General features: G+C 49.6%; 1 protein-coding gene across 1 annotated transcript; it reads left to right on the forward strand.

Moving 5' to 3' along the window:
- Window positions 1–1043: 1043 nt before the first annotated feature.
- LOC101518317 (sperm-associated antigen 11A) lies at window positions 1044–2497 on the forward strand. Its single transcript, XM_012928609.2, has 2 exons — window positions 1044–1098; window positions 2307–2497. The coding sequence occupies exons 1-2, from the start codon at window positions 1044–1046 to the stop codon at window positions 2483–2485; spliced, it is 234 nt and encodes a 77-aa protein (XP_012784063.1). The 3' UTR covers window positions 2486–2497.
- The last annotated feature ends 11908 nt before the right edge of the window (window positions 2498–14405 follow it).

Here is a 14405-nt window from a genome sequence, read left to right on the forward strand (position 1 = left end):
ACTCTAATGTTTTTAGCCATAACTTCTGTATCTTATCACTATATGTTATCTATGTCCAAAATACACTCAAAATTTGAATTACTGGTTGAATGCCTTGAACTTGCGGCATGATCTTGATATGGAAGCCAAACTCCTTGAAGGTCAAGCAGAATGGCTTGTGCTTCTTTACAGATTCCAAATATTTATTCATGACTATTCCATGCAGAAATATATCAAATGTTAATAGATTTACTATTACTGAATTTCATTGGCAAACATAAACATATTTCTTCATCTATTTTGTAACCACTTAGCTCATGACTAACATTCGGGGTAACTTATAAAATTATTTTTATTATTGTGTTATTTTATATTTTACTTCCTGGGCAAGAGAGGCAAAGGCAACGTGTAGTTCTCAGTCAATTTCCCCTGCACGCCTCTTCGCACAGAACCCCAGGCCTGTGGATCAGAGTGCACTCTGACCTGTCTCGCTGCCTCCATGGAATCTGCCCAGCTCTGGAACCTTCAGTACAAACAACAGACTGTCGGCTCTTGGTGCTAACGATACTGTCTAGAAACATCGCTATGTGGCAATATTGCTTTTTTGGTCACTCTTGTAATTAACCCACCGATGGCTGTGCTCTATCGACTATTAGGAACCGTGTAAGTGAGTTGGAGTGTGGCACGGTCTGTGTTTCAGTTGGGCATACACTCTGTGTGTGTCTGGGTGCAAGGCTGTCCGCGTGTTCACACCTGATGGGGTGAGTATCGACCGCAGACAGGGGCCATGTCTCACATCACTTTGTTGTCTAAGCCAATGCTGGTGCTGAGGTGCCGCCCCTCAGCTCTGCTCCTGTTCCTTTTCACGCTCCTGGCCACTCACTGCCTCTCTGAATGCCAAGAAACCTATTTTTAGGTAGAAAGTGAAGAGTCCCTGGCTCCCTCTGCCCACAGCCTTACTCAGCCGAGCAGATTAAAGTGCCCTATAAAGGCCCATCCTGTGCCTCCCCCATGCCATGCCTGCCACTCCCAAGAGGCAGGGAGTGCCGAGGGAATCTTCAAACATGAAGGCTCTCTTTCTTTTCGCTGTTTTCTTCTGCTCGATTCAAACAAGCTCAGGTAAAGTCCCCAAGGTGGCCCTGGGGAGCCCCATTTATGTGTAATCTGTGGATGGGGTATGTGGGTGGACAGACTGGGGCAGGGCTTGCAGGTGGGTGCTCTGTGGCTAAGTCCTGGACCATGGTGTTATCCTCTGTGAAGACCTGTCTAGCAGGTAAATATGAGATGCAAAAGGCATAACAGAAGAAAATAAGTATGCTAGCTCCGATGTAAGCAGGAACGGTGCAGGCTGAGGCAGTCACAGGAGGAAATTACAAACATCATAACGTCAGCCTGGAGCTGGAGAGATCAGCTGGTCTCTGGCAGCCCACACTCCCAGGAAAGCAACGTCCGAAGAAAGCATTTACCCCTGCACATTGAGTAACTACTCATCATAGGACTTCACACTTACAGCAGCATCCTCCCAGCTTTTACAGATTGTCCATTACACAGATCGAAAAACTGAGATGCAATCAGTTAACTGGATTGAAGGAGAGCTAGTGGATTGTTGAAGAAGTGGGATGAGGAGGATCTAGAGTCTCATATTGCTGGGTTCTTGGCTTCTCCGTCGTGGGGATGGAATTCACCCCTTCATCCTGTCTGTGGTGCATGGAGAGGCTGAGATGAGGTAGATCCCAAAGGCTTCAGGATATTGTGCAAGCTCACCATTGTGTAGTGACTAGTTTATGAAGTCAAGATGTGTAGCATTTGCAGAGGTGACACAAATAGGAACCTGCTTGCCACCACCTGTTGGCCACAATGCCTTCCTTAAGCAGCGTCAGGTATTTGGACTTGGCTGACAAGCCCACAAGTCATGAGGGAGAACTTTGTCTTCTGTCTTTCATCGTAGGACATAAAATTTAAACTCAGGCCCCACGTTCAGCATGAACTCTGTTTCCAGTTTTTGAAGCCCTCCCTCTGTCAGTGTGTTGTGTTTTCCATAGCCCCTCTGCTTTCCCCCAGGGACCCCGAGAACCCCGAGAGTAAGAACTGACACCATGTGGAACCTGGTGACCTCTCCAGCACCCAGCCAAGTGGTCCCCAACAGAGTTGTGACATGTAAATCACTTGAAAGTTCAGACACACAACTCAGTCAGACCAAGATCAGCCTAGCTTCACTAACAATGAAGGAAACTTCTGGAATCGGGCTGTGTGCTGGGGCCACTCACCGTGCCCATGCTGCATGGACGAACCAATTAAATATCAAATTTGTTCTGCTGTATCCATAGGAGATATTCCACCTGGAATTCGGAATAGCATCTGCTCCATGCAACATGGAACCTGCAGACTTTTTTTCTGCCGCTCTGGTGAGAAGAAGGGTGATATTTGCTCAGACCCCTGGAATAGATGCTGCATTTTAAACAGAGCAGAAGAAGGCAAGTCCAGGCTCCTGAGTGCAAGCCCCTGAGGGCAGATGCTGAGCTCCTGCAAGGCACAACTAACGTGTGGCTGCATGTGAGCTAATAAATGTTTGCTGAATGAATCCAGCACCAAACTTCCTTGTGACTGACTGTTTTCTTATTTGTTTGATTTTTTACGCAAGTCTCAGATTTGTGTAATATTCCACCTCCTTTCTGCGTTCCAGATAGTACCTTCCATCAAAAAGAGAAAGGTGCAGACAAGAACCTGAGCTCCAAGCACATTTCCAGAGGGAAGCACAGCCAGTTGTTTAGTGCAGAAAGTCCCTCTCATCACACTGAGTGGGAGCCCCTCCTTGCTGACCCCAGCTCTCACAGTCTTTGCTTCTTTCCTATGACCCTCTCGGAGAGTTTCAGCAACCAGTCACATTTAAATAAGATCTTGTTATGTTCAAACATTTGCTCTTGGGTTATCTCAACGGATTAGTAGCCACACTTGCAGACTGGTGTATTTCTAAGCAGGCTCGTTTTAGGAACAGCAGAGCAAAGGCCGAGGGCAGTGGAAGTGGCCCCAGGTTAGCCACTCCCCAGAGCAGCCAAGCCAGCTGTGCCTCCTCAGTCACGTCGCTGGGAGAGTGGAGCAAAGGAGGACCATGCTTAGGAAGGTGACCAATCACTCTGCTCTGTGATTTGTTCACATCAAATACCTCCGAGCCAGTCAATCCAAGAGCAGCATGGATTCACTTCAGGGGAAGAAGTTAAAGCAGTAAGAGGGAACGTGTTGGCATTTGAGGGAGCCGGAGCCTAGGGTCCACCACACGAGGAGCTTGGCCAGATAACAGTGTTCCCTCATTGCTGCTCACTGCCTTAATCCCATCTGCTCGTGCGTCAGTCAAACCTGCGTTCAGAGGCAGTAAGACTATGTACTTCTGGGTTCCAGTTTTAAATCCCACCTTGAGAATGGCATTTGGCATCATGCCTTTGGTTTCTACCAACCCCTTCTGAATCACAGCTGTTCTTGTGTTGTCTGAGTGGGGTCAGACTCCGTGGGGTATCCCCTGGGTGCAGGTTTCCCTACAGAGCCTCACCCCACCAGTGGCCTCGGGTGGGGATGTACTGCCTGTCCTGCTGTGTCTGCCCTGGGAATTGGGACGTGCTGGCCCCAAGGTGAGCTTCAATTCCCAGGTCAAAGCTCCATCCCTCGGAGCAGCAGGCATTTTCAGCCCAAGCCCATCGCACCTGTCCACCAGGAAGAGGTCCCCATGCCGATAACGTGGTGGGGGCGGGATCCCCCTCATCCTTTGCGCTGAGTACGTGCCTCAGCCTCCCAGGCTCTTCTCTGGGCCCTTTGCTCCTCAAAAATAGAAGAGAGACGCAGGGCTTTTCTCGGAATCCCAGCAGAGCCCACCAACCACCTGGTGCCACATTTCACTTCCTCGGTGGTCCTGAGCTGTCCTTCCTGCAGGTGTCAACCAGTCCAGGACCCCCTCCCTCCAGTAGAGACTGTGCCTGTGGCCTGAAACTGTCCTGCTCCTCATTTAAAGTAGGAACTGGGCTTGTCCTGGCCTACAGCATAGACAATGCTATTGTCCTTTAATGAAACATTTCTCCAGAAAGATTATGTGCATAACTTCCACGGAAACAAAAGCACCCGCAAAGCCTGCTGCAGCGCAGCTTCCCTCCCACCTTCCAACCTCTCGTTCCCAAGCGCCCCCACTCCCCCACTCCACCCACGTTCCCCGCACCCCCAGTGTTTGCTGAGGCCAGGGGAAAAGGCAAGGCTGAACTGTCAGCAAACGGCCTTGTGCGTGATTAGCGATACCAACAGTCTGCACCAGAGGGCGCCCTGCCACCGCCTGTGCCTGTAAAGGCTATGCCGTTGCCTTTGCCAGAGATCCAGGTATCCCAGTAAAGCAGAGCCTGCCTCTGCCTCTTCCGTCCCCTCTCAGCCTGCCCTCTGGAGCTGTGGCCACACTGATGCACCTGCACACAGGGAGGCAGCTCTGGGTCCTTGGTGGACTCCCTGCAGAATTAGATGGAAGTACCGAAAGAAGGCAGTGGAGCCTCAGCCCATCCTGCAGATCTGTTCTCTTCTCGGGGTTTACCTGCCTGCTCTTCACCCAGGTGCACTTCACACCATGGCTGCAAGCCTCTCCTCCCTTGTTGAAACCAGCGCTGGGAACTGTGTGCACCCCGAGACCTGGGGACATGGAGTGCTCCACCTGGGGGCTGCAGAGGGACCAGTCTGGGTGCAGCAGGGTCTGTGTGCATACTGGACAAGTCAGCATCCTTTCCCCTGGCTCTCACTTCACCTGGGATAACTGGATGAGCACGTTTAGTGGCAGAGCCATCCTGTCTCCACACTGCCCTGCTCCAATGTACCAACCTTTTCCAGGACCACTGGCCCTTACTCTGCTGCCCCTCAGTGTGCCCTGGCACAGAATGGATGGTCCTGTCTCTGGGTCCCTGGCCCTTTGGTGCACACCTGCTATGGGATGTGTCGTGTGTCTATCATTATCATATATGTGTAAATTTCCGTGCTGGACCTGGGCCTCCTCTGTAATGGTATTCTCACCTATGCCTCCCGTGCCCCTCCAAGAATGATGGACACATTACCAAATGAATGAATGAATGAATGAATGAATGAATGAATACGTCAGTCATCCCAAGCTCCTGGCACCGAGCATCCATCCGCTCTGATCCAAGGGCTGGGGTAGGTGTCCTCAGGGAATCTGGGACCTTCCGTTGTCCCTGTAGCCACATCTTCTGCAGCACAGCCTAAAGCCCACAGCTCTGTCTCGTATCTCATGACCTCGGGATTTCCCAGCCCCCTCCTCTTCTCAATCCCACACCCCCTTGGTTGAAATCTACCCAGAGGGACCGAGCTCCCATCGGCTCTTCCAAAGCACCACCGTGCAGCAGAGAAGTGGCCCACTCAGCGCCCAGGGCCTCGGCTGCCCACCCACAGGGGAAGCAGTGCAACCAAAGGCAGGTTAGGGAACTGCGGAAACCCCTCCTCTCTGGCATAGCATGTCGCTGCCCTCTGTCCCCCAGTCACAGACATCTAGGCAAAAGAGACCTGCGTGCTTTTTTCACAAAACTTGTGCCTGCTGAGCACCAAGTGTTGTGGAAAGAGTCCTGCAGCAGGAGTCAGAGCACCTGAGTGCGGAGGGCTGGTGTTGTGGCAGAACAGCTACAGTTGCTGCTGGAGAAGTCGGCACCCCATATGGGCACCACCCCCAGTTGTTCCTCTTCAATCCAGCCCCCATTAATGCACCTGGGAATGCCATAGAAGATGACCCAAATGTTTGGACCCCTGCACCTGCATGAGACCTCGAAGCTCCTGACTCCTGGCCCAGCCCTGGCTGTTGCTGTCATGCCCTCATTTAGAGTAACCCAGCAAATGGAAGGTCTCTGCTCTCCCTCTGTTTCTCTGTAACTCTGCCTTCAAAACTAATACAAGTAAGTTCTACCAAAAACAGACTCTTGAGTTTTCACCCCACGTTTGTGGTCCAGGTAAGTCCCAATGAAACGGAAGCCCTTGCTCTATAATTTGGGCATAAACTAACATTATTTTACTCATATAAAGTGGACACACTTTACATGTTTTGCAACTGCCTTAGCTGTACGGTGTAGTCATATTTGTTTAATTCAAATGACAAAGGATATGGGACCCACTCTGTGAGGATAGATTATGGGACTCTATGGGCAATCTCTCTTATTTCCAAAGTTGAAACCTCCCTGATTGATGTCTTATGGTACAGTTGTATTCTGAATGGACTTTTCCTTAAAAGATTTATTGTTTGAACTTGGAAGGCAGAAAGACAGAGACAGGGAGAGAATAAGAGGGGGGAGAGGAGAGAGAGAGAGACAGAGAGAGAGAGAGAGAGAGAGAGAATCTTCCAGCTAATGATTGACTTCCCTAACCACGGAAACGGCACGGGCCCGGCTTTTCCGGCGGGTCTCCTGTTTGTGGCAGAGACCCAGGCTCTTGGCCCGTCCTCTGCTGCTTTCTCAGGCACGTTAGCCAGACTGGGTCAGAAGCTGGGTCGTCAGACTGTGATATAGATGCTCATGGTGGTACCTTAACCCTGCTGGATCACAATGCGGCTCTCCCAGATGCACTTCAAACTGCCTGGACGTGAACCACTCCCTCTCTCAAGCTCCGTGACTGTAATGTTCTAGAACCATCTGGCACCTGTGGGAATGCTTGGGAGCAGACCAGGGCTCAGCCCCATCACTAGTCGTTGTTGAAACAGGCTTGTTACCACCAGCACCTGCTCCCTTAGCCACACTGAGGGACAAGAACGTGCTAACCCTGAGAGGTAAGGATGTGACTCGCAGCATAACTCCATTACAGAGGTTATTCGTCTGAAATCTATAATGATGAGGAAAAGGGATTAGATGAGTTTGTAACAAAACAAACTAGAAAAACTTCTGAAATCCTCATCTTAGGAAGGCCAGGCAACACACTTGTACAATATTAAAATCTCTTTAGGAATCACCCTCTCTATAGCGGTTCACACACGTCATACTGCCTTTTTGGCAAGAACCTGCTCTACCATGCTCACATGTTCCTTAGCTGGGGAACCACAGACACACCATGCTCCTCGCCCACATCCTCTGTCCAGAAAAAAGCAGTTGTTGGTTAAAGCCAGAACGTTACAGAGATCAGTCAGATCATGGGAGTCGCTAGGACAGCTGGACAGGCAGTGATAATGTGGTGAACAGGCCTCTTGCCCAGGAGACGCCAAGTGTGTGTGGAGCACCTGCCAGTTGCTCCTCAGGTGACTCCACCGGACCTCAGGCAGGATCCACACCTGCAGCGGGACACGTGCTACCCCGGCTCAGCCTGAGAATCCAGAGGTGTGGCCTGCCACAGGAACATGTCCGTGAGGGCTGGGGCAGTCACCATGGTTACTCAGGGAAGGGCGGGCAGTCTCTCATTAACCAGGGCCCAGGAGATGCTGCGCTCAGACCAGGCCTACCCAGCAGGCAGGTTCGCAGGGACGTACAGGTGTACAGCCAGTTGCACAAGGATGTAATCTCCAAAGGGCAGGGTTACTCCAACTCGCTGGTATGCCCTCCAGGACACCTGCTACTAAGGCCCTTGCTGAACTCTCTGGCTTTAGCTGTCACCTTAAGTTCCAAGTAAACAAGAGTATTTAAATCTCTGAACTCCCATGCTCTTTTCTACCTCCAAAATTTTGTACCTGTGTCTCCTGTGCCCAGAGCATCACTCAGCTCTCCCCACTCACCCTTTGGGTCTCACCCTGAGGCCATGTGGAGGACAAAGACCAAGCACCCCTCACAGCTTCCTCTTCGCCCAGTACACACCTGCAGCAGGTGCCCTCCTGGCAAACTGCTGGGCCACCCAGAGCCTGTGTCATGTACACCAGCCCTTCACTCCGCATTGACTTAGCGTTTGTGGGAAGGAGAAAGGCACGAGGGAAGGCAGGTGTGGAGGGAAGCATAGGCCGAGAGGCTGGAAGGAGCAGTAGAAGGGCAGGAGGAACAGCTAACTAACTGCGACGCTCTCTGACCCTGTGGAGTGCTGGGGTATGGGTTGAACTAAGAAGCAGGGGAAGTTTCTAGAGTGGAAGAAGTCCCGGAAGGCAGCGCTGGAGATCGTCAGTGGTGACTTCCGCACTCCACCTTCTTTCTCGCAGCAAGGTGTGCCTCCCTAATTCCTTTTCCAGGACTCATGTGTCCTCTGCCCTGGCGAGGGAGCCACTGTGGATGCCAGCATGACTGGCACTAGAGGTGGCAGGCAGGGCTTCCTCGGCAGACGCCAAGGGGCAGATTCACGCTCAGGACAGGAAACAGCAGGGACTGGTCTTTCCCAGCAGACGGAAGCCATTTGTGAGCCAATGAGGCTTTCTGGAATCCACAGCCAGGGTGACTCACAGCCCGGATGTCCTGAGTAACACTGGACGCTGGGTGCGGCACACATCACACTTCTCTGTGGTCACTGCATCGCTGCAGGGGGCAGACCTGAGAGTGGGCCTGTCGGGGACAGCAGGGCTGAGTCTAAGCCTTGAATTGCCAGGTCCATCTTGGCAGCATTTCAGACGACAGCTTTCCGAGGCAGCCGCTGTAGGGATCGCCGGGTCTCCGGTGCAGCTTTAGCCACTTGCAGCTGCTGAGCTGAGATCCACTGCTCGAGCTCCAAGTCGGTTCTTCCCTAGCCCTGTCTTCGTGGGATCCACCCAGGTGCCTGCAGCTTTCCACAGCATTGCGTGCCATGGACCCTGTCTGTGTGCATGCTCATATGCAGGCAGCAGGTGGGGACTGCTCCCCCAAAGCACCCAGGCAGCCATGAACCCCTTGGCCTTTCTGCTGATTTCAAAGTACATCCTGGTTCTAGACCTGTCCAGTGCAACCACAGTGTCTAACTTTCTTCAGGAAAGAAACCTTCTCTGCCTGCCCCCCATACACCTCCACTCCCCACCAAAAGGAAAGACATATTTGTTCAAGCACCACTTTTTTGCTGTTGTTGCCATTGTCATTTCAAAGACACAGAGACCTAGCTCCTATTCACCAGTGTACTTCAGGAATACTCCCAACCGCCAAAGCTTCACCAGACGGAAGCCAGCACAGGTGTGATGGAGATCCGATCGCTAGAGCCTACCACACGCACACGAGAAAGAAGCCAGAGTCAGGAGCACAGGCTACACGAGCACCTGGTCACTCTGTTGTAGGCTACAGAAATCCTCATCACTGGGCCACATGCCCTTCACTCCTCAAGCCCTCTGTGAGCCAGTCTTTCCCCAGTAGGCCTTCCTCCCTGCCACCTCAGTCTCTTGACTATGGTTTGTCCTTTATTTATTGCCTGGCTCTTCCATTTCCTTACCTCTAGGGAGCCCCCTCTTTAACCACCGTGTTCCCAAGTAGGGAAGTCATTCAGCTGATCCATCTTTCTGTGCTCGATTGAATGGGCTGACATGGTCTGTAAGAGGTGCCATTGGGCAGTTGCCAATTGGATGGTCCTCACGCTCCAGAGATTACCTAGCCAGGGAGGCTGAGCCTGCCATGCTGCCTGTTCAGGACCACCCAGGTGAGGCTGAGCCTGCCATGGTGCCCTGTTCAAGGACCATCCAGGTGAGGCTGAGCCTGCCATGGTGCCCTGTTTAGAACCATCCAGGTGAGGCTGAGCCTGCCATGGTGCCTTGTTTAGAACCATCCAGGTGAGGCTGAGCCTGCCATGGTGCCCTGTTTAGAACCATCCAGGTGAGGCTGAGCCTGCCATGGTGCCCTGTTTAGAACCATCCAGGTGAGGCTGAGCCTGCCATGGTGCCCTGTTCAGGACAGCAGTGCCCCCCCCCCCCTGCTCCCTCCATAGTGCTCCCAAGGCTAGGTGGGTGAATGTTTCTATAGCTGTTGAACCTGTCAGGTGGAACATCTGGACAATCCCCTGGGGCTGGTGCACGTTTTCAAGATGGCACATCTGAACCCAGAGTATGGGAAAAAATGTTTCCTGGATTACACCATTGTTTCCCTCTTCCCCATATGCTGGAATCTCCTTGTTGGGCAGAGCACACTGGCTTATTTCCTGCCTCACCTCATGTCTAAGGGAGTGACCAAGGTGCTTGGTCACCTCTCTGTGTCACAGGAGGGGCTGAAGCTGGATTCTTCCACACCAGTTGAGTGACTTGGTCTTCTTGGGAAGGGTGAGGAGGTTGGGCGGAAGTAGCTGAGGACTTCAAGACGGAACAAATGAAAGCTGGAGAAGGGAAGAAAATGGCTATCTCATTGATTTGGTCAACGAGCCAGCATAGGAAAAACAGCTCTTAATAAGGAGGGTCTTTTCCTTTGTTTTATTTTACTTCTTTTAAAAAAAGGATTTATTTGTTTTTATTGGAAAGGTAGATATACGGAGTCAAAGAGATGAGAAAGATCTTCTGTTCATTGGTTCACTTCCCAAGTGACCCCAAAGGCCAGATAAGTTGATCAAAAACAGGAACCAGGAGCTTCTGGGTTTCACATGCAGTGCTGGGTCCCAAGACTTTGGGCTGTCCTCAACTGCTTTCCCAGGCCACAAGCAGGGAGCTGGATGGAAGTGGAGAAGCTAGGACATGAACCAGCATCCATATGGGATCACAAGGAGAGGATTTTAGCCACTAGGGTATGGCTCTCGGCCCTTCATTTTACTTCTTTAAAGATTCATTTAATTTATTTGAAAGACAGAGTGACAGAGAGAGAAAGAGACAGTAAGACAGAGAGGGCTTAGCTGCTTCGTTCCCCAAAGGGCTGGGGTCGTCTGGACTTTTCAGACTGAAACCAGGAGCCTGGAACTCCATTCCCGCGAGTGACAGAGGCCCAAGCACTTAGGCTTGAATTCAAGTTCTTAGGGGGTGCTGGTGCCACAGGCAGTAATTTAACTCACAATGCCATCAGAACATCAGTACCCCTTTTAGTTTAAGATTTATTTCTCTGATGCTTACATTTCGGTATAGTAGATAAAGCTGCCACCTGTGGTGCTAGAATCCCATAGGACACAGGTTCCAATTTCAGCTGCTCTACTTCTGATCCAACTCCCTTAAAATGCACCTGTAATCGCAGCAGAGGATTACCAAAGTGCTTGGGCCCCTGCACCCATGTGGGAGACACGAAGATCCTTGCTCCTGACTCCCCGACTGGCCCAGCCCCACCATTTGGGAAATGATCTATGTATGTATGTATGTATGTATGTATGTATGTATCTATCTATCTCTGTCTCTCTCTCCCTTTGCTTCCTTTCAAATGAAATAGCTCTTAGAGACAAAGAGAGACAAAGGGCTTTTTCTTTCGGAAGAGTCTGTCCCAAAGATTGGCTGCTGCTGTTGACACCTCTGTGCTCAAGCTTGTGTGGGAAACAGATTCAAATGCATTTTAACAACTGAAGCACACTGTGACTTGCAGGAGTGCAGGGTAATGTGGAGTACTCCTAACGTGACTTCAAAAAACGTGTTGTGTGAAGATTGAATTAATGAACAAATATTCAACTCAAAATCAGCCCTTTAGAATGAGAAAAATAAGCACGCTGATATTATGAATAAAATGTCTCAGACTGTTGTGTGCTGCTAAAATGGAGCACAAGTTTGGAAATGGATGATGAGTATAGCTTGATTGAGTTTAGAGCTGTTGAGTTCATGGCGGAAGAGCCAAGATAGGTCATAGGACCAGGGAGTGTACAAGAGAGACCCAGAATGGCCACAAGAGAACTCAACTCCACCAACAAACCAGGAAAAGCCCCAAAGTTGTTTCTTTGAGAAGCTGACGTCACCTCAACTTGGAGAAATAATCTTCAGAAGTGCTCGATACCTGCATGGTGTCCCAACACAGGTCAGGAATATTTCACCATAGAATAGAACATCAAGTGTTGGGGATAAGAATAAGTCTAATTTTTAGAATAAAACAAATCATGGGATTTGTAGCTTTCATTTTCACTTTTGACTGATAAATGTATTGGTTTGAGATAGTGTATAAAAGAAGCAGAAGAGAGATGGGAAAATAAAGGGGTGGTAAGGATAGTAATATTAAAAAAACTCAGAAAACTCTGGTGGATTGAAACAAGGAAAGGTAAGATATTTGGACAAACTTGTGGCTTAACTGACTTCGTTTCTTTGTTGAGCAAATGCATATGGTTTTAGGAAATGCTTCCCTCCACACATCCTAAGGAACAGGGCCACATCCAAGGGGTTGGTGAAGCAAGACCAACAGAAACCCCAAGGAGCTGAGCAAGTTACCCAGTAACACCCAGCACCAGCGAACTGAAGAAAATGCAAACTGCAGAAGTGACAGAAAATTTCACTTCCACTCCACCTTGCTTCACTAGACCCTCTAGCTCAGCAGGCCCAGGACGCTCAGAACACCAGCCTGAGAGGGCGTTGGGGGGAGCACCAACTTCCAGGAGAGGTGTGGTCCAGGCCGTTACCAAAGTTATTTTTCTCTATTTGAAAGCATCTACATAGTTTGCAGATTTTTCTGTTTTTACAAACTGTCATCAAGAAGTCAGTTTCCAAAGCTTGGTGTACAGGTCTGAGCATACAATATGAGCTATGCCCAGTCTGTGCAACTGGAGAGCGAAAACCTGGATTTGGCACCGTGCCAGAGGGTTTCCTAAAACGTGCATGGTCTTGGGAAACACTTCTAATCAAAACATTGATATCTCCTCAAGTTGAACCTTAGGTCATAGTAGTTTAAATATCAAAGTACATTATGTGCATATGCGTACATATAGCATATGGACTATATCTTTCATGAGCCCGTAACATGCAGCACTTCTAACAATGAGAATCCTAAGGTGAACCTTGATTCATAGAGAAGGTGTATGTGATGTGATTAAAAGGCAGGAAGCAAGAAGAGGAAGCAGAAAGATGGACAAAATACAAGCATTAATCAATCAAGGATTCATAGAGACTAAAGGGTGAATTACATCGGGAAAGGGGGCAGTGGGGACCTGCAAGAGGTGAGGAAAGTATAGATTTATGTGGATTTCTTGGGCTCTGCTTAATACATACCAAGACCAAAGATAAGATTTAAGTTCTACCTAAACCAGAGTGAGTTCTGTAATCCTGAGTACTGAGCTGGAACAAACCACATCTTAGTGACGAGTGGGCTCCAACATGCCTCACTCTACATGCCATGAACTATAACCCAGCCTGAGGAGGTAACAGGCTGCAGTAAACTCCCTCAGCCAACAACTGGTCTCAGGCAATAACAGATGAGCTCCAAGCCAGGCAGTGGCTGAAAGCTGCCCAATGAGGCAATCAGCATGTTGCGCAAATCGAGTCATTTCTGTGTCATGCCTTGTCTTTGCAGCTCACCACATGCAAAGGCAGAAAGGAGAAATTGCAGAGCCATATTTGGTCTTCAGTGCTGCATAGCTCCACAGGATTTGCTTCCTTCAAGTAAACCTTATTAAATTGGACCAACTCCAGTCTTCTGATATGGGCACTCTGGTGTGGCTGTGAATATGGGTGTGTACATGGATGTGTGTGTAGCACAGTGGTATAGTAGGTTAAGCCTCAGCTGCTCCACTTCTGATCCAGTGCCCTGTTTATGGCCTGGGAAGGCAGTAGAGGATGGCGCAAAACCTTGGCACCCTGCATCCACATGAGAGACCCAGAAGAAAGAAATCCTAGGTTCCTGACTTCAAATGGCGCAATTCTGACCATTACAGCCATTTGGAGAATGTCTCTGCTTCTCTTTGTGACTCTGCCTTTCCAATAAACATAAATAAATCTTTTTTACAAAGGAAGGAAGACAGGAAGGAAGTGAGAGAGAGGAAAGTGTGTATCCTACCCAGACCCCACTTGTAGGATCTCCCTGCAGTCCCTGCTATAGAACTGTGAATTTAGGCCAGAGACACAACTGGACTGGAAAAGAATACCTTTTCTCTGTGTTATGGAAGACCTCAAGAAAGATCAAACAGTGTGGGAGTGCCTTGAAAGCTATCACTCAGAGCCAGATTGGGCAGAGCCAACAGGGTCCAGGCACTACAGGACATTCAAGAACCGGTGTTCTATGTGTAGAAATTGGAGTCCTGATAGACAAATCAATGAATTTTTATGAAAAAATAAAAAACCAGAAATCTACGGGCAGGTGTTGTAGCTGATGCTTGGGACACATCCCATATTGGAATGCCTGAGATCAAACGCCACCTCTGCGTATGAGCCAGCTTCCTGTTAATGCAGATAATGGCTCAAGTGCTTGGGTTCTTATCACCTACCATGGAGACCTGGACAGAGTTACAGCCTCCTGATTTTTGTCTGGCCCAAACTCAACTGTTTCCTGACACCTTCAATGTCTCAGGAATACAGGTCAGACATCAATAAGTTAGAGCCCACAGGTTAAATTCACCTGCCACTTGTTTCTATAAGTAAAGTCTTATTAGCAAAGCTGTGGCCTCTTGGTATGCTGTCGAGGGCTGCCCAGGGCGCCACAGAGCTGAAGCATTGCAGTCAAGGTCACTGAGCCAGCAAACCA

This window comes from Ochotona princeps, chromosome 7 (assembly GCF_030435755.1).
Source record: "Ochotona princeps isolate mOchPri1 chromosome 7, mOchPri1.hap1, whole genome shotgun sequence".
In the NCBI taxonomy this organism is placed as follows: domain Eukaryota; kingdom Metazoa; phylum Chordata; class Mammalia; order Lagomorpha; family Ochotonidae; genus Ochotona; species Ochotona princeps.

Excerpts from the sequence above, each read along its gene's own strand:
- LOC101518317 (XM_012928609.2), top strand. The coding sequence starts at position 1,044 with ATGAAGGCTCTCTTTCTTTTCGCTGTTTTCTTCTGCTCGATTCAAACA. Across the intron at positions 1,099-2,306 it reads CTCGATTCAAACAAGCTCAG|GAGATATTCCACCTGGAATT; the intron begins GTAAAGTCCCCA and ends CTGTATCCATAG.